The sequence below is a fragment of the Ursus maritimus genome, unplaced genomic scaffold (assembly GCF_017311325.1).
Source record: "Ursus maritimus isolate PB19 unplaced genomic scaffold, ASM1731132v1 scaffold_10, whole genome shotgun sequence".
NCBI classification, from domain to species: domain Eukaryota; kingdom Metazoa; phylum Chordata; class Mammalia; order Carnivora; family Ursidae; genus Ursus; species Ursus maritimus.
In genome coordinates this window covers 12,341,035-12,364,179 of record NW_024423344.1, presented here as the reverse complement: position 1 = coordinate 12,364,179, position 23,145 = coordinate 12,341,035, and the positions used below count along the sequence as shown (strand labels likewise).

The 23,145-nt window shown below is 37.7% G+C and overlaps 1 protein-coding gene across 6 annotated transcripts in view; it reads left to right on the top strand.

Annotated features, from left to right (window-relative positions):
* ZAR1L (zygote arrest 1 like) overlaps positions 1 to 23,145 on the top strand; it is a 55,052-nt gene that overhangs the window by 3,718 nt on the left and 28,189 nt on the right. For 2 of the 6 annotated variants that reach the window (XM_008692207.2, XM_008692210.2), the window contains 2 exons: positions 764 to 838; positions 5,108 to 5,425. The exons of 1 other annotated variant lie outside the window; for it this stretch is intronic. In XM_008692207.2, the coding sequence (XP_008690429.1) occupies positions 764 to 838; positions 5,108 to 5,251 (219 nt within the window). In that variant the 3' untranslated portion in view covers positions 5,252 to 5,425. Of the gene's footprint in view, positions 1 to 763; positions 839 to 5,079; positions 5,426 to 23,145 lie in introns of those variants that run through there. 3 more of the 6 variants (XR_569004.2, XM_008692209.2, XM_008692208.2) reach the window with 2 other exon arrangements.

The following is a 23,145-nucleotide window of genomic DNA, read 5'->3' as shown; positions in this document are numbered from 1 at the left end:
TGGAGATTTTTAAACTATACTAAAATTACTTTCCTCTTTTGCCAGAAGAAAAACAATAGGGTTTAATTAAAACACTCCAAGATGCGAGGTTACAAAGAACAAGACCTAGAACTCATTCTTAAGAAATTTATTCTCCTAGGAGTGACACAGATAAAATGCAATTTGGTGGTAGACACAGTGGCCCCAGTGGCATGGAGGTGGTGCAGAAATAACAGGAGGGGGATGATTACCATGTCGGAGGGAAGGCATCATGATGTCCATGCAGGATTTCAGAGGATAAATAGGAATTCGTCAAGTAAAGCAGGGAGAAAATGTGCACAAGAAAATGCACAGAGTTGAGAATATGTATGGGTGGGTAACTACAAATAATTTGAAGTTCAGGTGGGGAAATAATGAGAAAATGAAAAAGTGGAGGCTTATAGACTAGGACAGAAGGAGAAGGTCAAGGGTTCAGCCCACACCATGAATAAAATTATAATAGCTACTTCCCATTGAAGATTTTTACTGTGGTACTTTGTGTACATTATTGGGTAGTTGTCAGAATTATAGAAAATAAGTGGTAGTATCTTGATTTTGCAGGTAAGGAAACTGAGGTTCAAAGAGTGAGGAAAAGTGACCGATAGCACCAAAAGAGCTTAAGACCTCAGAGTAGAGGTTGGGCAGAAGCAAGGCACAAAGTGGGGGATTGGATTACTTAAACTAAGAACTCAGAGCCTAAGGTACATATGATCTTGTATAAAAAAAGAGACTTATTTCTCTTTAGGTTTATTTCAAGCAACTATGTTGCAAATGCCAAAAGAGTTTTAACCCTTACCGAGTAGAAGCAATCCAATGTCAGGTAAGCATGTAGAGCACTTTCATTATATCTATAATGTCGCCATTCCTAAGTAGAAGCTTCTGTGGCAAAATATTGGGGTTGGATAGAATTGGATATTTGCGGGGCGCCTGGGTGGCTCAGTCGTTAAGCATCTGCCTTTAGCTCAGGGCGTGATCCTGGGATCTTGGGATCCCGGGATCGAGCCCCACATCAGGCTCCCTGCTGAAAGCCTGCTTCCTCTCCCATTCCCCCTGCTTGTGTTCCCTCTCTCGCTGGCTGTCTCTCTCTGTCAAATAAATAAATTAGATCTTAAAAAAAATTGGATATTTGCATAGGAGTGTTAAGTTTCCTATACCTTGAATTTTTATATTTTAGATAAATTCTAGATTTTGGGGGGATGTAGGAAGGGGTGAAAGATTGACTCTTTAAAGTTGCTTTATACGGTGTGTTTATGTATGGGCTATGTGTATTGTTTCTCAAACACCCTGTGTGTAGTTTGGATGTAGCAACTTTTTTTAAGTTATTTTCATTCCAGTTAGTTAACATACAGTGTTATATTAGTTTCAGGTGCACAATGTAGTGTTTCAACAACTCCATATGGATGTAGTAACTTAATAGGTAACCTGTATTAAGCATTTACTTTGTACAAAACTTTGGGCTAAGTGCTTTACGTGAGACAATCTAAACTTTGAGGTAGGTGTTATCCGCATTACAGACCAGAAAGCTAAAGTTCAATAAGAAAATAACTTGCTCAAGTTTAGACAAATAGTAAATATTAGAACTATGATCAGATTTTATGGTGCTTCCAGCGTCCAGGAAGTCACAGAATTAGATGAGATCTTATCTAAAACAGCTTGCAGGAGACACCTTTTTAAAAATTTCAGGGAATTGTGACATAGTTGGGTTTTGTAATCAAGAGTTTTTAAAAATCTAAATCCTTCATTTAGTTAAAAATATTTTTTGTACTACTTCGAAATATTCAAAGAAAACTAGTGGTTTACAAATGATTTACCTTTAGGTTTTCTAGTCTGACATTCTCAGTCTGTTTATGTTTAATATAATTATAAATTGGGTTTAAATATATTTTTATTGTCTTATACTCATTTTTCTTGTGTGCAATTGAATTGACTTTTTAATTAAAAAAATGATTCCCCATCTCTACTATCTTGGTAGTTATTCATTGTTTATTGTTCTTCTGGTGGTTACTTTAGACATTACAACATGATTCTTTGACCTATGAAAGTCTACATAAACTGTGAATATTACCTCTCCTTGACAATGCAGTGAACTTAGAACGCTCTAACTCCTTATCACCTCATCCTAATTTATGTACTACTGTTGTATATTTTAACTTTAAACTTCACAAGACGTTATTTTATTTTATTTTTATTTTTTTTAAAAGATTTTATTTATTTATTCGACAGAGATAGAGACAGCCAGCGAGAGAGGGAACACAAGCAGGGGGAGTGGGAGAGGAAGAAGCAGGCTCATAGCGGAGGAGCCTGATGTGGGGCTCGATCCCAGAACGCCAGGATCACGCCCTGAGCCGAAGGCAGACGCTTAACCGCTGTGCCACCTAGGCGCCCCACAAGACGTTATTTTATATAGTCATTCATTTAGCTTTAGCTACGTATATTTCCTTTCTGCTGTTTTTAGGTCCTATCTGTATCTTGGGCTGCTTTCCTTTTACCTGAAGAATACATTTTAATATTTTTTAAAAGATTTTATTTTATTTTATTTTATTTATTTTATTTTATTTTATTTTATTTTATTTTATTTTATTTTATTTTATTTTATTTTATTTTATTTTTTATTTTATAGAGAAAGAGAGAGTAGTTGGAAGGGCAGAGGGAGAGCATCTTCAAGCAGACACCCTGTCAAGCACAGAGCCCAACATGGGGCTCGATCTCAAGACCCTGAGATCATGACCTGAGCCAAAACCAAGAGTCAGACACTTAACCCAGGTGCCCTGTGTTTTAATACTTACTGTAGTGCAGGTCTGAAGGTGGCACATTGTTTTGGATTTTAAAGGGTTATTTTGCTGGGTATAGAATTTTTAGGTTGGCAGTAGTTTTCTTTCTGCACATTAAGAGTCTGACCTTCATTGTTTTTGTGAAGTTGGCTATTAATATTTTTGCAGCTCTTTTGAAGTAATATCTCTTGTTCTTGGTGTCCTTCTTAAATCTACTTGCTTTTAAGATATTTCTCTCTGCTTTGGTTTTCAGTAATTTTACAATTATAGCCCAGTTGTGGTTTCTTTGTGTTTACCCTACTTGGGATTCATAGCATTTCTTGAATCTGTGGCTTGAAGATTTTTATCTCTCTTGGAAAGTTATCAGACATTATCTTTTAAAATAGTACTTTTGCCTCCATTCTCTCTTTCTTCTGGTTACTCATATTATACCTTTCACCATCTCCCTTATGCCTTTTATGCTCTTTTCTATATTTCTTTTGTCTTTCCATGCTTCAGTTTTCTTATCATCTACTAAACGGTCCTTCATTTCTGTAATTCTTAGCTATTTCCAACCTGCTATTAAATCCATCTGTTGAATTGATTTCAGTTATTCTGTTTTTCAGTGCTACAATTATTATGTGTTAAAAAAATGACTTCCAGTTCTCAGCTGAAAATATCAGTTTGGTTTCTTTGAATGTATTAAGCATAATTATCTTAAAATCTGTATTAGGTGACTCCGTTAACTTAATGCCCTATGGTTCTCTTGCTATCCTCTTCATTTTCTGTGGTTCTGTCTCCTCATATACTTCATATGGTTATTTTTGATTGAGTCCTACGTATTGAATATGAAGAATTATAGTGATAATTTGAGGCCTATCATAGTAACTTCCTTCACAAGAGATTTGTTTGCTTCTGGTGGGAAGATTAGAGACACCAACAGTTTAGATTGCTATTTTCTAATCAGGGTTGAGTTGTTTTGAAGCTGGGCTTCAGCATCTGTGAAACCTGGGTCAATTCTTGGTTCATCTTTATTCTTAGGTTGCAGCCTTTCAGTGTCCCAACACAAAACCTGAACTGTTTACCAGGTATCTTCCATTTGGGCGTTTAAAATTATCCCTTAGCTTCATCAACTTGTCAAACTTACTTTCAGCTTCCCATTGTCTTTAACCTCTTCTGGAATTGGGAGACTTTTAGAGAGGAAATAGTCCCAAATACCAGGCTAACCTCCATTTCTGGGTTTCTTTCTCTAATGCTTTGATAATTCTCCAGTGCCTTCAAATTGTTCTTTTAAAAAGTTATTTTTCTTTAGCTCAGCTTTTCTAGTTATCCTAAGAAGCTTGGTCAGAACTACCTAGTCCACTATTGCCAAAAACAGAAACCTACCTTTAGAGTACATACTGATTTTTATTTTTTTATTGAGGCTTTTCTTCCACAATAAGAGTATTGTGAGGATTAAATGAATTTATATAAAGTGCATACAATAAACACCATGTATTAGCTATTAGAATTTTCTTACAAGGATGCATGCTTGTCACTGGAAGAGTGGAAGAGATAAACGTAGTACAGCATTTCATAAATCCTATTTAAGACTTTCATTTGCAAAATGAAAATGCCTGTTTCCACAATTTAAAATATAAAACTTATTCTTTTTAGCTGTGGTCATATGCAGAAAATAGAGCAGTGATGATCAGTTTTAAAGATTAACAGGTTTGGGATGGTGGACAAGGGCAATATACCAGTCTCCATAGGGTGTGGTTTTTATTTATCAGAAGACAGAATGGGATAATGGTTAAGAATACTCTAAGTTATAGTAAAGATTAGGCATGTCTGGAGAGAAAAGAGAATTAACTCCTGTAGAACCCTTCCCCTAGTTGTGACAACCAAAAGCATTTCCAGACATTGCCAGATGTCGGCTGGTTGGTAAAATACAGCTGGTTGAGAATCACTGCTCTAGCATTTTCAAATATTCCAGCCTAGATAATCAAATCACTTAATACTCACTCACTGCCCCTCAGCCCCACCTGGCTACAGATGTAAAAACCCATTAATGAAGACACTATAAACTCTTTTAAAATCTTTCTCTCACATTAGATCTTCTTGGTTGGCTTAGCAGCATTCTCTTAAATATCGTCTTTGCTCTTCATCTTGAAAAATGCATGGCATTTAAAAGGATATGAGTGGCTTTGTGCAACTTGGTCCCAGACTTCTTATAGAATTCAAAGGAAGATGAAGATATGAGAGATACGGGTGGTGGGGAGAAGTATTTTGATTTGAGGATTACATTCGAAACACTGATTTAATTATTTAGTGTCCAAACTGTTCCTTGTTTTCTGAAGACCTGTTCAAAGTCTCGTTGTTCCTGTCCTCAAAAGAAAAGACACGTTGATCTAAGGAGGCCTCATCGACAGGAACTGTGTGGTCGCTGCAAAGACAAGAAATTCTCCTGTGGCAGTACTTACAGCTTTAAATACATCATGTGACAGGCAGTATGAATTGTACAGGACACCCAACTCTCCTTGTAACTTACTGTACAGTTCCTTTTTTGCAACTTAGCTTTGAGCTGATATTGGAAAATGGATTAGGCTTTTGTACTTTTTGAAGGTTGTATAACAATTGTACAATGTGAGTAGAATAAAATAAATGCATGTAAAATAGACCATGAAGATACATTAATTGTGATCACGGGGTAAAAACCTCCATATGGTGCTGGGAAATAGGGGATACTGTCCCTTACATAAAGGGAAAAATGAAGAGGAACAATAGTCATTTGACAAACTTTTATCAGCTGCGTGTTCTAAAGCACTGGGAACATAGAGATGATCAGGGGGCAAGGTCCTTGTCTTCAATAATTATAGCAAATGTTTAAATAGCAGTTATTATGTGCTGGGGATTGCAACTCTTCACAGCAGCCATATTAAGTAGAAACTACTATACCGTTTCTTAACAGATGAGGAGAGGGAGCCACAGAGAGATCATAGCATAGAGCCAAAATTTGAACCCATGTGGACTCGAACTTGCTCCGTGGCTTGAACTACATTTACATTTTTTTTTTCTCAGATTCAGATGTGGTAAGTGCTGTGAAGGAAACAGAGTGCTATCATAGAGTGAATTTTTAGATAGTGTGGTTAGGGTAAGGGAGCAGAATTGAGACCTGCAGGATGGAGGGAGCTGGGAGAAAAGGAGATGGTTTTGATCCAAGGGAACAGCAAGGGCAAAGGCTCTGAGTGGGTGGGCCACATCCTTGGCATGTCCCAGGAATAGGAGCCTCTGAAGCTAATGTGGGACAGAGGCTGGAGAGGACAGGGCTCAGGTCACAAAAGGTTCTTTTGGCCATGGTCAGGCATGTGGCAGCTCATAAAGGAGTTTCAGTTAAGACTGTGACGTCAGATTCTTTAAAAAAAAAAACACAAACTCCCTCTGTTGGGGGGAAGCCCAGAATGCACAAGCAGAATGATGGCTCAGACAAGGGTGATGGCCGTGGAGATGGAGAGAAGTACATCAATTCAAGATAATGTTGCAATGATACAGTATTGGAAGTGGATGATGCAGAAATAAATGACTTTTAGATTTCTACTTTGAGCTAGGGGGCAGAAGGAATTGAGAGGTATAAGATTTAGGAGCATATTCTGGAGTCAGATTACCTAACTTCAAATCCTGGGTGTGGTAGATCTACGTTTGTGGGCAAATTACAGATATATCTTAAAGCTATTGCAGGTTTAGTTCTAGACCACCGCAATAAAGTATCTCAGTAAAGTCAGTCAAATGAATTTTTTGGTTTTCAGCACATGTAAAAGTTATGTTTACATATACTGTAATCTATACTATGGTCTATTAGTATGCAATAGCTTTATTATTAAAAAATGTACATAATTCAAAAATACTTTATTGCTAAAAAATGCTACACAATCTGAGCCCTCAGCAAGTCGTAATTTTTGCTGGAGGAAGGTCTTGGCTTGATGTAGATGGCTGCTGACTGATCAGGGTGGTGCTTGCCAACTGACTGATTAGGGTGACTCGGGTGGCTGTGGCAATTTCTTATTTCTTAAGACAACAGTGAAGTTTTCCTCATCCATTGACTCTTCCTTTTATGAATGATTTCTCTGCAACGTGTGATGTTGTTTCATAGCATTTTACCCACAGTAGAACTTCTTTCAAAATTGGGGTCAATCCTCAAACTGTACAGCTATTTTATCAACTAAGTTGATGCAATATTCTAAATTCTTTACTGTCATTTCAACCATCTTCATGGCATTTTCACCAGGCATAGATTCCATTGCAAGAAACTACTTTCATTGCTCATCCATAAGAAGCAACTCCTCATCTGTTCAAGTTTTATCATGAGATTGTAGCAATTCAGTCACATCTTCAGGCTCCAGTTTGAATTCTAGTTCTCTTATTTTTTCCACCACATCTGCAGTTACTTCCTCTGTTGAAGTCTCGAACTCCCTCAAAGTTATCCATGAGGGTTGAAACCAACTTCTTCCAAACTGTTGGTTTCGTCCCATGAATCATAAATGCTCTTTTTCATTGTTATTTTTAAAGATTGTATTTATTTAGAGAACATGGGGGAGGAGTAGAAGGAGCAGGACAAGCAGATTCCATGCTGAGTGTGGAGCTGGGATGTAGGGCTTGATCCCATGACCTTGAGATGATGGCCTGAGCCAAAATCAAGAGTTGGATGCTTAACCCACTGAGCCACCCAGGCACCCTGTGAATTACAAATGTTCTTAATGGCACCTAGAATGGTGAATCTTTTTCAGAAATTTTTCAGTTTACTTTGCCTAGATCCATCAGAGGAATCACAGTCTATGACAGTTATAGCAGTTGGAAGTGTATTTCTTAATAAGACTTGAATGTCTTTTTCATGACACATCTCCAAAGGCAAGAGAAACAAAGAAAAAAATGAACTTGTGGGACCTCATCAAGATAAAAAGCTTCTGCACAGCCAAGGAAACAGTCAAAAAAACTAAGAGGCAGCCCACGGAATGGGAGAAGATATTTTCAAATGACACTACAGATAAGAGACTGGTATCCAAGATCTACAAAGAACTTCTCAAACTCAATACACAAGAAACAAATAAATCATAAAATGGGCAGAAGATATGAACAGACACTTTTCCAATGAAGACATACAAATGGCTAACAGACACATGAAAAAATGTTCAAAATCATTAGCCATCAGGGAAATTCAAATCAAAACCACACTGAGATACCACCTTATGCCAGTTAGAATGGCAAAAATTGACAAGGCAGGAAACAACAATTGTTGGAGAGGATGTGGAGAAAGGGGATCCCTCCTACCTTGTTGGTGGGAATGCAAGTTGGTACAGCCACTCTGGAAGACAGTGTGGAGGTCCCTTAAAAAGTTAAAAATTGAGCTACCCTATGACCCAGCCATTGCACTACTGGGTATTTACCCCAAAGATACAGACATAGTGAAGAGAAGGGCCATATACACCCCAATGTTCATAGCAGCACTGTCCACAATAGCAAAATCGTGGAAGGAGCCGAGATGCCCTTCAACAGATGACTGGATTAAGAAGATGTGGTCCATAAACTGAGGGCTTCAGAGGGGGCGGGTGGGGGATTGGGAAAGGCCGGTGATGGGTATTAAGGAGGGCACTTATTGCATGGTGCACTGGGTGTTATACACAGGTAATGAATCATGGAACTTTATATCAAAAACTAGGGATATACTGTATGGTGACTAACATAATAAAAAATTATTATAAAAGATGTGGTCCATATATACAATGGAATATTACTCAGCCATCAAAAAACAATTTCTCAACATTTGCTGCAACATGGACGGCACTGGAGGAGATAATGCTAAGTGAAATAAGTCAAGCAGAGAAAGACAATCATCATATAGTTTCACTCATTTATGGAACATAAGTAGGAAGATCGGTAGGAGAAGAAAGGGATAAAGAAAGGGGGGTAAACAGAAGGGGGAATGAAACATGAGAGACTATGGACTGAGGGCTTCAGAGGGGAGGGGGGTGGGGGAATGGGATAGGCTGGTGATGGGTAGTAAGGAGGGCATGTATTGCATGGTGTACTGGGTGTTATATGCAAGTAATGAATCATGGAACTTTAAAAAAAATAAAATAATTTGATGGAAAAAAACTAAAATAACCAAAAAAAATAAGACTTGAATGTCAAAATTATTCTTTGATCTATGGGCTGTAGAATGGATTATGTGTTAACAGGCATGAAAAGAACACTAATCTCATTGTATGTCTCAGAGTTCTTGGGTGACCAGGTACATTGTCAGTGAGCAGTAATTTTTTTTAATAATAATTTTTTATTATGTTAGTCACCATACAGTATATCCTTAGTTTTTGATGTAGTGTTCCATGATTCATTATTTGCATATAACACCGAGTAGTGAGCAGTAATATTTTGAAAGGAATCTTTTTCTGAGCAGTAGGTCTCAATAGTGGGCTTGAAATATTCAGTAAAACATGTCATAAACAAATGTGCTGTCACCCAGGCTTTGTTCTATTTATAGAGCATAGACAGTAAGTTTAGCATAATTCTTAAGGGCCCTAGAATTTTCAGAATGATAAATGAGCATTGTTTTCAATTTAGTCACCAGTTGCATTTGTCCCTAACAAGAGAAGCTTTGAATCCAGGCCTTGACTTCTCCTCCTTGCTGTGAAAGTCCTTGATGGCATCTTCTTCCAATAGAAGGCTGTTTTGTCTACATTGAAAATCTATTGTTGAGTGTAGTGACATTCATGAATTATCTTAGGCAGATCTTCTGGGTAACTTGCTGCAGCTTCTACACCAGTGCTTACAGCTTCACCTTGCACTTTTATGTTATGGAGCTGGCTTCTTCCCTCAAACCTCACGAACCCACCTCTGCTGGTTTTGAACTTGTGTAGCTTCCTCACCTCTCTCTGCTTTCCTAGAATTACAGAGACTTAGGGCCTTGCTCTGGATTAGGCTTTAGCTTAAGGGAACACTGTGGCTGGCTTGATCTTCCTCTATCCAGACCACTCAAAATTTCTCCATATCAGCAATAAGACTATTTTACTTTCTTATCATTTGTGTGTTCACTGGAGCAGCACTTTTAATTTCCTTCAAGAACCTTTCCCTTGCACTCACAACTTGGCCACCTGTTTGGCACATGAGACCTAGCTTTTGGCCCATCTCAGCTTTTGACATGCCTTCCTCACTAAGCCTAATCATTTCTAGCCTTGACTTAAAGTGAGAGATGTGCAACTCTTCCTTTCACTTGAACATTGAGGGGCCGTTGTAGGGTTATTCATTGGCCTACTTTCCATATTGTTGTGTCTCGGGCAAAAGGGAGGCCTGAGGAGAGGGAGAGAGATAGGGGAATAGCTGGTTGGTGGTACAGTCAGAACACACACAACATTTACTGATTAAGTTTTTCATCTTATATGGGCTCAGTTTGAAGCACCCCAAAACAATTACAGTAGTAACATGAAAGATCACTGATCATCATAACAAATATAATAATGAAAAAGGTAGAAATATTTTAAGAACCACCAAAATGTGACATAGACACAAGGTGAGTAAATTCTATTGGAAAAAATGGTAACAATAGACTTGCTTGACATAGAGTTGCCACAAACCTTCAAAGGGCAGTAAAATGAAGCACAATAAAACAAGATATGCCTCTACTCAACTCTCCATGTCTCAGTTACTCTTCTATAAAATGGGGACAATCCTAGTACCGGTCTCTTGGTGGTGGTGTGAGGACTAAAGGAGCTGATATGTGTTATGCACTGAAGATGATACCTGTAGCATTGTGAGGGCTCAGTAAACAGCTGTTCTTACTTTGGTGGAGCTATGTAGTGAGATGGGGAGGGTTTCTGTTTCAACATATTAGGTTTGAAATATTTGAGACATCCAAATAGACATGTCATGTAGGCTCTTGAGTATATGAATTTGGAATTTAAGAAGGCTGTCAGAGCTGTGTGAGAGAGATTTGGAAATAAAAAAATATATAGTTTTTAAAGCCTTGGGTCTGGATGGGACCATTAAGGAGGAAAGTGCAGCACAGGGCTCTGGGGACACACCGACATGTAGAGCAATGATTCTAAAACTTTCATGTCCCAGGAGTTATCTGGTGATTGTGTTACTTGCAGAGTCTGATCCAGTAGGTTTGGGGTCTGAGTCTGCAAATCTAACAAACTCCCAGATGCTATTAATGCTGCTGGTCTTCTGGGTCACACTTTGACTAGCAAGAGGTTAGAGGTTAGGTAAAATAGGAGATCAAGAGGGATAGGAAGAGGATGGTGTCATGAAAGCAAAGCTAAAACAGTATTGCAAGGTCAACTGAGTTGGTTCCTGTGGTGAGTGAGAAAGATGCAGATAGACATGTCTGTTGGGATGGTGACATGAAGGTTACTGATGATCTTGAAAGAAGTTTTTGGTGGAATGGTGGGGATGGAAGCCAGAGTGAAGAAAGTCAAGACAGTGAATAGAGATAATACTTTCTAGAAGTTTTGTTGTTAAAAAGCAGAGAAATTAGTGGTAGCCAGAAGGACATTTGGGGGGAAAGTGAGGTATAGAGTAAGTCTGTATATTATTGGAAATAATTCAGTAGAGAGAAAAAAAAATTCAGTAGAGAGAAATTGATGGTACAGCTGGTAGAGGACATGCCCACAGGAGCAAAGCCCTTGAAAAGGGAGAAGAGATGAGCACAAGTGGAAAACAATAATATTTTCTTTATTGTAAAAGGATGGAACACCTAGGACATGGGGCTAAAAATAAGTTTATGGATTTGGGGGTGAAGATGAGACCCCCTGTGTTATGTACTCAATGCACTCTGAAGCAAAGTCATTAGCTGAGGCAGATAGGAAGGGAAAGGGGTGGGAAGCTGAGGAGGAAAAGCAAGGAATGAAGTAAAGTACTGGGAATTTGCTATTATCAGGAAAGCGTAATTGTATTATAGGATTTTCTGATTGCATTGGGAGCTTATTTTGAGAGTAGGTGCTGTTTGAACTATGCTTTGTTGCAGTTGTGTTCTAGTAATGTCACATGTAGGGGATTCTGGTGCAGGCATGGGAGGTGTAGATCTTAAACTAGTTGAGTAAGACAGGTGTAAGATATTTGAGAATGTCAGCAAGGGAATGATTATAGTCCCTGGAATTTAAATTTGTTTAGCAGAGGAGTAAAGGTAGGGGATGGGTAGTGGGAAAAGTAGTGAGATCTACAGGTTGTTATTTATGATGGGAGAATTATGAGAGTGGGTGGGAGCAAGAGTAAAAGGGAACTGGAAAGATTCCCTAGTGAGATGCTGAAGAGTGAGGTGCTGCAGCTGGTACACTTACTGCTACTAATAGGGTTTTGATATAGCCATGAAATCGGGTGGTCAAGGTGGAGTAGAGGGTGAAGACCTCTGGAGGTAAGAATGCGAAAACCAAGAGGAGAAGATTTTCTGTGGTCATGCATGAGGATGTTGCAGTCCCTGAAAACAGTATCAGAGGCTGGGGTGAAGAAGGAGGCAATGAGCAATAAGCTATAGTCGAGGCAATGAGGAAAGAGGTGTGAGCAGGAGGGTTTTAGATCAGTGGTTCTCAACTACAGCTGCCACTTAAAGTCATAAGAAGAACTATAAATTCTAAGGCAGGTTCCTCCCCTCAGCATTTGATTTAAGGATTCTGGGGTAGGGCCTGTGCTTCTGAATCTTTTAGGAGTTTTCTTAATGGTTCTCATGTACACTGAAGGTTCACAACCACTCCTCTGGGTGATGGTGATGGGCTTGAGGAAGGATAGCTAGTACAACTGGGTGACATGAATTTCCGTCTCTGGACTCTTTGAAATAGAAATGAGAAAAGGGTTGGAAACAGAGGGAAGCAAGGAGGAGTTTTCTGAACCCCATGGCTCAGGAACTTCTAGAAGTTGGTGGCAGTGGCTAAAGTTCTTGGAACCTGAATTAGCACACAGTGTCAGAGCAGAAGATTGCTGTTAAAATCAGTGTCTGGGCTGGCGGCGATGGTGACCGAGAAGGAAACATCTTCTGGGAAACTGATCTGTACATGGACTGCAGTGAATTTGAGCTGCTCACTTCTGGTGACCTCAAATAAAAAGTCACAGAACAATGACAGATTTGGGGTTGAATCACTCCACAAACAGCCCACATCAAAAAACCATTGGTGGTCTGCTGTCGAAGAGCACTTTGCTGGAGAATAAATTTCTTCGAATTAAATGTTTTCCCAGATGGGGTAGTTATTAAATTGCTTATTTGGTAGACCCTGCTTTGGATTTGACTGAGGGAATCTTCATTTTTGTCATGCACCCCTGGTGATTCTTAGGTTTGAGAATCACTAAGGCAATGTTTCAATCTTGGCAACAGATTTCAACCCTTAAATAGCCCTGGAATTTGAGTACACTTCAGTCCAATTACATCAATCTCCAGAGCAGTGGAGCCTGGGTATTGGTGTTTCAAGTTTCCCACATGATGTAATGTGCAACTAGGTTTCAAATTCATTGTTCTTACACTCAGATTCTTACAAGGGAGACAGGCGAGAATTCTAATTTTTCTTCCGGGGCTTTAAAATACCATCTATATATCTTTGGTCCAGACTTCTCAACAACAGACTCGCATATCCACCCATTTGCTCACCATCTGGTCTTGGACGTGTAATTAGGTATTTCATAGTTAGCATGTCTGAAAATTAAATCTTGATTTCCACCTCTCAAACATGTACTTCTTTATCTCTGTAAATGGCAATTCCATTCTCCTACTGGTTTGGGCCAAACTTTGGAGTCTCTCATGTTCCATGTATTATCATCAAATCATGTTAGCTCTACTTCTGGGATATTTCCAGAATATACCAATTTGTAATCACTTCCATTGCAGATACCCCAGCTCAAGCCTTCATTACCTATTGATGCACTATTGTAACAGCCTTCTAGCTGGTCTTTTTTTTTTTTTTTTTTTTTAAGATTTGTTTATTTGAGGGGGAGAGGGAGAAAGAATATCAAGCTGACTCCCTGCTGAGCATGGAACCTGATGCAGGGCTTGAACTCACAACCTTGAGATCACCACCTGAGCCAAAACCTACAGTCATATGCCACCCAGGTACCCCTAGTTGGTCCTTCCTCAAGCCTAGCTGGTCTTTCTTCTCCTGCCCTTCTGTGTCTATTCTACACACAGCAGCCAGAGCGATCCTTTTTTAAAAATTTGCTTTTATTGTGAAATATATACGACATGAAATTTACCATTTCTAAATGCACAATTCAGCAGCATTAAGTACATTCACAATGTTGTAAAACCATCACCACTGCCTATTTCCAGAACTTTTTCATCATTCAAACAGAATGATCTTATTACAACAAAAGCACGTCATTGCTCTGCCCCTAAACATCCAGTGACTTTCCGCTTCACTCAGTAGAGGACCAAGTCCTTCCTGACTCACATAACCCTTTTGTTGTTCTCTCTGACCACTCTCCTCTTCATTCATTTCACTCTGGTCGCTGGCTTCCTTGCTATCCCTTCAACAACAGGATCATGCTCTTGCTTCAGGATCTTTGCATTTGTTTTTCCCTTTGCTGGAATGCTCTTTCTCCCAGAAACTCATATTGTGTCCTCACTTCATTGAGACCTCTGCTCAGATCTCACCTTATTAGAAAGGATTCTCTGACCCCTTCTGAAGTAGCACCACACCCCACTTACTCTCTGTCCTTGTTTTGTTCATCGCATTCAGCGCCACCTGACATAGACAAGTATATCTTCCCCCACTAAAATAGAAGCTCCTTGAATAGAGAGATATCATCTGTTTTGATAACTGTAGTATCCTCTGAAATAGTGCCTAGCTCACAGTGGGCACACAGTGAGTATTCACTGAATGTAGGAGAAAGCTCGGCTCATGATAGGTATTCAAATGTTAATAATCCTAAGTAAGTGTATCAAAATCTTAAAACACTCAGCTTTATGGAGATATAATTAACATAGTATAAAGTTCACCTGTGGACACTAATGTTTACTTCGGGCAGGTATTTGGAAGCAGGTATAAGCTATTGATGCAAGCAGCAGGAGGTACCCTTATTTCTATGAGTCTACAATTCACTAGAAAGATCGGTGTTAGGATTTGGAACCAGAAGCACCTTAAGACCTGCTTCTGTGCGTGTGTGTGTGTGTGTGTGTGTGTGTGTGTGTGGCTAATTGTTATAAGCATCTTTATTCACAGTTGCACTAACACATTTTCTTAGTGTTCTCACTTAGCAGGAATAAGACTTACATGTATCTCTAAAATGTATGGTGCTCTTTCTAAAACACTCTATTTGGAGACCATAATTTTAAACAGCTTAAGTCCAAGTTATGGTGCACCTATCTAAATTGCTTTTTTTATGCCAGTGGATAAAATGTGTATAATGTTTCTGTGCCAGAAAGCACTGAGATACGAGGAAGCATTTCTCTTATCATGCAAGCATCTGTTAGATATCTACCCTCTCTTTTCGGTGGCTGTCTCTACCCCTCATCTCCTTCCCATTCCTCTGTGTCCTTGGGGAGGTGAAAATTAATGCTTCAGTAACAGAGGGACAACACAATACCCAAGGAGACTTGACTGTAGGTCTGTAATTATTACTGGGCTCAGCTGGGGTGGGGCTGTAGCTTTAGGGGCCTTTCTCTTACAGAGTTTTCCTCACACTCAGAGAAGAGGAAGTGAAGAAATAGAGGAAAAGTAGAAAATTTAGCAAATCTCTATTGTTTTATAAAATTAAGAAGAAAAACTACCGCCACTACATTTTATGACTGTAGATTACAATGTACTATTGAAATCCCCCCTTTATTTGTTTAAATTTTAATTCCAGTGTAAACATACAGTGTTATGTTCTTTTAAGATGTACAATATAGGGGCGCCTGGGTGGCACAGTGGTTAAGCGTCTGCCTTTGGCTCAGGGCGTGATCCCGGTGTTCTGGGTTCGAGCCCCACATCAGGCTCCTCTGCTATGAGCCTGCTTCTTCCTCTCCCACTCCCCCTGCTTGTGTTCCCTCTCTCGCTGGCTGTCTCTATCTCTGTTAAATAAATAAATAAAATAAAATCTTTAAAAAAAAAAAGATGTACAATATAGTGATTCAACAATTCCATAGGTTACTCAGTGATCATCAAGATAACTGTATTCTTGGGGCGCCTGGGTGGCACAGCGGTTGAGCGTCTGCCTTCGGCTCAGGGCGTGATCCCAGCGTTATGGGATCGAGCCCCACATCGGGCTCCTCCGCTAGGAGCCTGCTTCTTCCTCTCCCACTCCCCCTGCTTGTGTTCCCTCTCTCGCTGGCTGTCTCTATCTCTGTCAAATAAATAAATAAAATCTTTAAAAAAAAAAAGATAACTGTATTCTTAATCCCCTTCACTTCATCCATTTCCCCGCCCACCTCCTCTTTGGTTTGTTCTCTATAGGTAAGAGTCTGTTTTTTGGTTTGTCTCTCCCCCCCCTTTTTTTCATTTGTTCATTTGTTTTGTTTCTTAAATTCCACACATGCATGAAATTATATGGTCTTTGTCTTGCTCTGACTGGCTTATTTCGCTTAGCATTGTACTCTCTAGATCCGTCCGCGTCATTGCACATGGCAAGATTTCATTGTTTTTATGGCTAAATAATATTCCATTGTTTATATATACCACTTCTTTATTCATTCACCAGTCTATAGACATTTGGGCTGCTTCTGTAGTTTGGCTGTTGTAGATAATGCTGCTATAAACATTGGGGTGCATGTATCCCTTTGAGTTAGTGTTGTTGTATTTTTTGGGTAGATATCCAGTAGTGCAATTGCTGGATCCTAGGGTAGTTCTATTTTTAACTTTTTGAGGAACTTCCATACTGTTTTCCAGAGTGGCTGCACCAGTTTGCATTCCCACCAATAGTGCAAGAGTGTTCCTTTTTCTCCACATCCTCACCAATACTTGCTGTTTCTTGTGTTTTAGATTTTAGCTATTCTGGCAGGTGTGAGGTGATTATCTCATTGTAGTTTTGATTTGTATTTGCCTGATGCTGAGTGATGTTGAGCATCTTTTCATGTGTCTGTCGTCTATCTGTATGTCTTCTTTGGAAAAATGTCTATTTATGTCCTCTGTTCATTTATTAATTGGAGTATTTCTTTTTTGGGTGTTGAGTTGTATCAATTCTTTGTGCAATTTTGATACTAACCTTTTATTGGATATGTCATTTGTAAATATCTTCTCCCATTCAGTAGGCTACCTTTTAGTTTTGTTGATTGTTTCCTTCACTGTGCAGAAGCTTTTTATTTTGATGTAGTCCCTAGAGTTTATTTTTGTTTTTGTTTCCCTTGCCTCAGGAGACATATCTAGAAAGAAGTTACTATGGCTGATGTAAAAGAGGTTACTGCTTGTGTTCTCTAGGATTTTGCTGGTTTCATGTTTCATATTTAGTTCTTTAATCCATTTTGAGTTTATATTTTTGTTTGGCGTAAGAAAAGTGGTCCAGTTTCAGTCTTTCGCATGTTGCTGTCCAGTTTTCCCATTGGATATTCTTTCCTCCTTGTTGAAGATTAATTGACCATATAGTTGTATGCTCATTTTTGGGTTGTCTATTCTGTTTCATTGATCTGTGTTTCTGTTTCATTGATCTGTGTTTCTGTTTCATTGATCTGTGTTTCTGTTTTTTATGCCAGTACCATACTATTTTGATCACTATAGCTTTTTAATATAAAGTCTGGAATTGTGATGCCTCCAGCTTTGCTTTTCTTTTTCAAGGTTGCTTTGGCTATTCAGTCTTTGTTTTAAACTCTATTTTGTCTGATACAAGTGCAGCTACCCAGGCCTTTTCCCCCTGATTTTTGCATGGAATATCTTTTTTCCATCTCTTCACATTCAGCTCATACTTGTCCTTAGGTCTTAAGTGAGTTTCTTGTAGGCAGCGTGTACATCGATCTTGGTGTTTCATCCATTCTGTCATTTCATGTCTTACAGTTGTAGCATTCAGATCATTAACATTTAAAGTAATTATTCGTAGGTATGTATTTATTGCCATTTGACTGTTTTCTGGTTGTTTATAGTTCCTTTCTTTTCCTTTCTTTTGCTCTTTCTTTGTGATTCATCACTTTTGGTGTTATGCTTGGTTTTCTTTCTTTTTATTTTTTTGTGTATCAATTATAGGTTTTGGTTTGTGGTTACCACCAGGATCACTTTAACACTCTAAGTACTTAATTTAGCAGTCTGTATTAGATTAATGGTCAGTTAAGTTATAACACTTCTGAAAGAACTTTATTTTTATTCCTTTGCCCTCCATGTTTTATGCATAGATTGTTATTTGTTACATTTTTTATTTTGTGGGTCTCCTTAACTAATTTTGTAGATACAAATGATTTTTACTACTTTTACCTTTATACTCCCTTTATAAGTGATTGCTCTACTACCTTTATTCTATGTTTGCTTTTACTCATGAAATTTGTCCCTTCATGATTTTATTATTTCTAATTGTGGCCTTTTCTTTTCCACTTAAAGAACTTGCTTTAACATTTCTTGAATGGCCAGTTCGGTGGTGATGAACTCCTTTAAATTTCTTTGTCTAAGGAACTCATTATTTCTCCTTTACTTCTGAATGATAATTTTGCTAGGTTGTGTATCCTTGGTTGCAGGTTTTCCCCTTTCAGCTCTTTGATATATCATGCCACTTTCTTTTGGCCTGCAAGTTTCTACTGAAAAGTCAGCCCATAGCCTTATGGGGCTTCCCTCCTGTGTAACTGGTTGCTTTTACTGCTTTTAAGATTCTCTCTCTCTCTCTAATTTTTGACATTTTAATTAGTATGTGTCATGTTTTGGACTTCCTTAGGTTCATCTTGTTTCAAACTCTATGCTTCCTGAACCTGGATGTCTGTTTCCTTCCCCAGGTTTGGGGAATTTTCAGCTATTATTTCTTCAAATATGTTTTCTACCTGCCCCTTCTTCCCTTCTTCTGGGACCTCTATAACATGAATGTTTGTTCATTGGAGGTTGTCTAGGAGATTCGTTAACCTATCCTCGTTTTTTTAAAAATAATTTTTTCTTTTTGCTCTTTAGCTCAGGTGTTCTCCATTACCCTTTCAGGTCATTGATTTTTCTTCATTCTCGAATCTATTGATTCCTTCTAGTATAATTTTCATCTCAGTTATTGTATTCTTCAACTATGATCGATTCTTGTTTATATTTTCTTTTTGGTGAAGTTATGAGTTATTTCACTCTTCTCCCTAGTTTTGGGAGCATCTTTGTAACCATTACTTTGAACCCTTTATCAGATAGTCATTATCTCATTTAGTTCTTTTTTTTAAGTTTTGTCCTGTTCTTTGATTTGAGCATATTCCTCTGTCTCATTTTGCTTGATTTTCTCTGTTTGTTTCTATGAATGAGGCAGAACAAGTGCTTCTCTAAAACTATGGTCTTGTATATGGTTGCCTCCTGTGTAGACTGAGATCGCATGGTGATTTTGGCTGGCTGGCTGGAGTTGTGACTGGTGTTGCCTGGAGTTCCTGGGACACTCTGTGTTGGGGCTGCCCTGTGGGGATGGCCTGAGCCAGATAGCGCTCTGACAGGACAGCTGAAGATGAAGTGGGTGCACGCTGGGCCGGGGCGGGGGGGTCCCAGGGCTCTTTGCACAAGAGGGAGGACTGACCAGAGATGTCCTGGTGTATGAGTGGTAATGAACTTCTTTTAACTTTTGTCTTTATCTCTCTTTCAGTTCTGAATAATAAACTCACCAGATAGAGTATTATTGATTGTAGGCTTTCTCCTTTCAGCACTTTGAATATATTATGCCACTCATTTCTGGCCTGCACAGTTTCTGTTGAAAAATCAGTGTATAGCCATATGGGGTTTCCCTTGTATGTAAATTGTTTGTTTCTGTTTTTATGATTCTCACTTTGTTTAATTTTTGAGATTTTAGTTATTTGTGTCTTGGTGTGGATCTCCTTGGGTTGGTATTGTTTGGGCTCTCTGTGCTTCCTACACCTGGATTTCCCAGCTTAGGGAAATTTTCAGCTATTAATTTCTTCAAATAAATTTTCTGCCTCTTTCTGTCTTTCTTCTCCTATTAGGACCCTCTAATACAAGAGTTCATAAGCTTGATGTTGTACAATAAGTCCATAACCTATCCTCATTTTTTAAAAGTGCTTTTTAATGAACATATTCAAACATTGACAGTACTTTACAGTAAACACTCATATATCCATCACATAGAATCTATCTTTAACATTTTACTATACTTGATTTTTCACTGTCTAGTCATGTATCCATTCCTCTGTCCATCCTTCATTCCTTTTAGTTTTTTGAAACATTTCAAAGTAAATTGCAGACAATAACACTTTATCCTAAATACTTTAGCATGCATATCATTAGACCAATTTAGTTTGCAGTTATTTTTCTATTGATATACAACTTAGATGCTATATACTGGACATATTTTTCTTGTGCATTCATTGTATTTTAGTAAATGTGTATATATATAACCCATGTAACCCAAATACCTATTGAGATACAGAACGTTAACATTACCATGAACTTTCCTTTTCTATTACTAAAAGTATAGTTGACATGTTGTGCTATATTAATTTCAGGTGTATGCCATAATGATTCGGCATTTCTATACATTACTCTGTGCTAACCATGATAAGTGTAGTCACCATCTGTCACCATACAATGTTATTATGATATTATTGACTGTATTTGCTATGTTGTACTTTTCATCTCCAGGGCTTATTTATTTTATAATACAAGTATGTACCTCTTAATCCCCTTCACCTATTTTACCCATCTCTGTACCCACCTCTCCTCTGGCAACCATCAGTTTATCCTTTGTACTTAAGTCTGTTTGTTGGATACTAGCTATTTCGACTGGTGTGAGATGATGTCTCATTGTGGTTTTGATTTGCATTTCTCTGATGATTAGTGATGTTTAGTATCTTTTTATTGGACTGTTGACCATCTGTATGTTTTCTTTGAAAAACTATGCATGGTCTCTGCCCATTTTCAAATTGGATTATATGTTGTGTTTTTGTTTTTTTGTTTTATGTCTTTTGGGTTGGTTTTTTTTTTTTTTTTTGGTATGAGTTGTATGACTTCTTTATATATTTTGGATATCAACCCTTCATTGGATGTATCATTTACAAATATCTTCTCCCATTCAGTTGGGTTGTTTTTTTCATTTTGTTGATGGTTTCCTTCACTGTGCTAGAGCTTTTGATTTTGGTTTAGTCTCACTAGTTTATTTTTGCTTTTGTTTCCCCTGTCTGAGGAGACCTATCTAGTAAAATGTTGCTAAGACTGATGTCAAAGTGTTCACTGCCTCTGTTTTCTTCTAGGAGTTTTATGACTTCATGTCTCACATTTAGATCTTTAATTAATTTTGAGTATATTTTTGTCTAAGAAAGTGGCTCAATTTCAGTCTTTTACATGTAGCTGTCTGGTTTGCCCAATACCATTTGTTGAAGAGGGTATCTTTTTCTCATAGTATATTCTTGCCTCCTTTGTCATAGATCAATTGATCTATGTCATAGATCAATTGATCTATGGGTTTATTTCTGGGTTCTGTATTCTGTTTTATTGATCTGTGTGTCTTTTTTTTATCCAGTAACATACTGTTTTTATTACTATAACTTTGTAGTATATTTTGAAATCTGGGATTTTGATACCTACAGCTTTGTTCTTCTTTATCATGATTGCTTTGCCTATTTGAGGTCCTTTGTGGTTACAGATCAATTTTAGTTGTGTGAAAAATGCTATTGGTATTTTGATAGAGATTGCATTGAATTTGTAGAATGTTTTGGGTGGTATGCATATTTTAACAATATTAATTTAGTTCATTAGCATGGTTTATTTTTCCATTTCTTTGGGTCATCTTCAGTTTTTTTCATCAGTGTCTTATAGTTTTTAGAGTATAGGTCTTTTACTCTCTTGGTTAAATTTATTCTTTTGGGTGTAATTGTTAAGTGGGATTGTTTTCTTAATCTCTTTTTAGGCTATTTCATTATTGATATATAGATATGTAACAGATAGTTGCATATTAACTTTGTATCCTGCAACTTTACTGAATTCATTTATTCTAATAGTTTTTGGTTGAGTCTTTAGGGTTTTCTATATGAAGTGTCATGGCATCTGCAAATAGTGACAGTTTTACTTATTCTTTACCAATTTGGATGCCTTCTTTTTCTTTTTCTTATCTGGTGGATTTAGAACTTCCAGTAGTCTGTTGAATAAAAGTGGTGAAAATTAATATCCTTGTCTTGTTCTTGATCATAAAGGAAATGTTTTCAGGTTTTCACCATACGCGATGGTGTCAGTGGTGGGTTTTTCATATAATGGTCTTTATTATGTTGAGGTATGTTCCCCTCTAAAACCGAATTTTTTTTTAAATCATAAATGGATGCTGTATTTTGTCAAATGCCTTTGCTGTATCTATTGAGATGATCATATGTTTTTTTTTTTCATTCCTCTTGTTAACATGATGTATTACATTGACCGACTTGCAAATATCAAACCATCCTTGTAAACCTGGAATAAATTCTGCTTTATCATATTGAATGATCCTTTTAAAGTATTGTTGAATTTTGTTGAATGATTTTTGCATCTATGTTCAACAGGGATATTGGCCTGTAGTATTCTTTTTGTATTTTTGTCTGGATTTCGTATCAGGGTAATGCTATCGTCATGGAATGTCTTTGGAAGTTTTCCTTTGTCTTATTTTTTTGTAATAGTTTGAGAAGAATAGGTATTCCCTTTTCTTTTTCTTTATTTTTCTTGAGTTGGCATATTTTTTTGATTTTTTAAATTTAAATTCAGTTAATTAACATATAATGTGTTACTGGTTTCAGAGGCAGAGTTCAAGGATTCATCAGTCTTGTATAATATAATACCCAGTACTCATTACATCACATGGGGTAACTGGGTGATGGACATTAAGGAGGGCATGGTATTCACTTTTCTGTACTGTTTGGTAGAATTCACCTGTGAAGCCATCTGGTCCTGGACTTTTGTTTGTTGGGAGTTGTTTGATTACCAATTCAATTTTGTTACTAGTAATTGGTCTCTTCAAATTTGCTATTTCTTCCTGATTCAGTTTTGAAAAGTTGTATGTTGCTAGGAATTTATCCATTTTTTAAAATAGGTTGATCAACTTGTTGGCATATAATTTGTCATAGTATTGTCTTCTAATTTTTGTATTTTTGTGGTTTTGGTTGTTATTTCTCTTCCTTTGTTTCTGATTTTATTTCAGTCCTCTCTCCTAATTTTCTTGATGCATCTGGCTAAGGTTTATCAATTTAGTTTATTTTTACAAAGACCCACATCTTGGTTTCATTGATCTTTTCAATTTTTTTCTAGTCTTTATTTCTACCATGATCTATTCTTCCTTCCTTCCTTCTTTCCTTCCTTCCTTCCTTCCTTCCTTCCTTCCTTCCTTCCTTCCT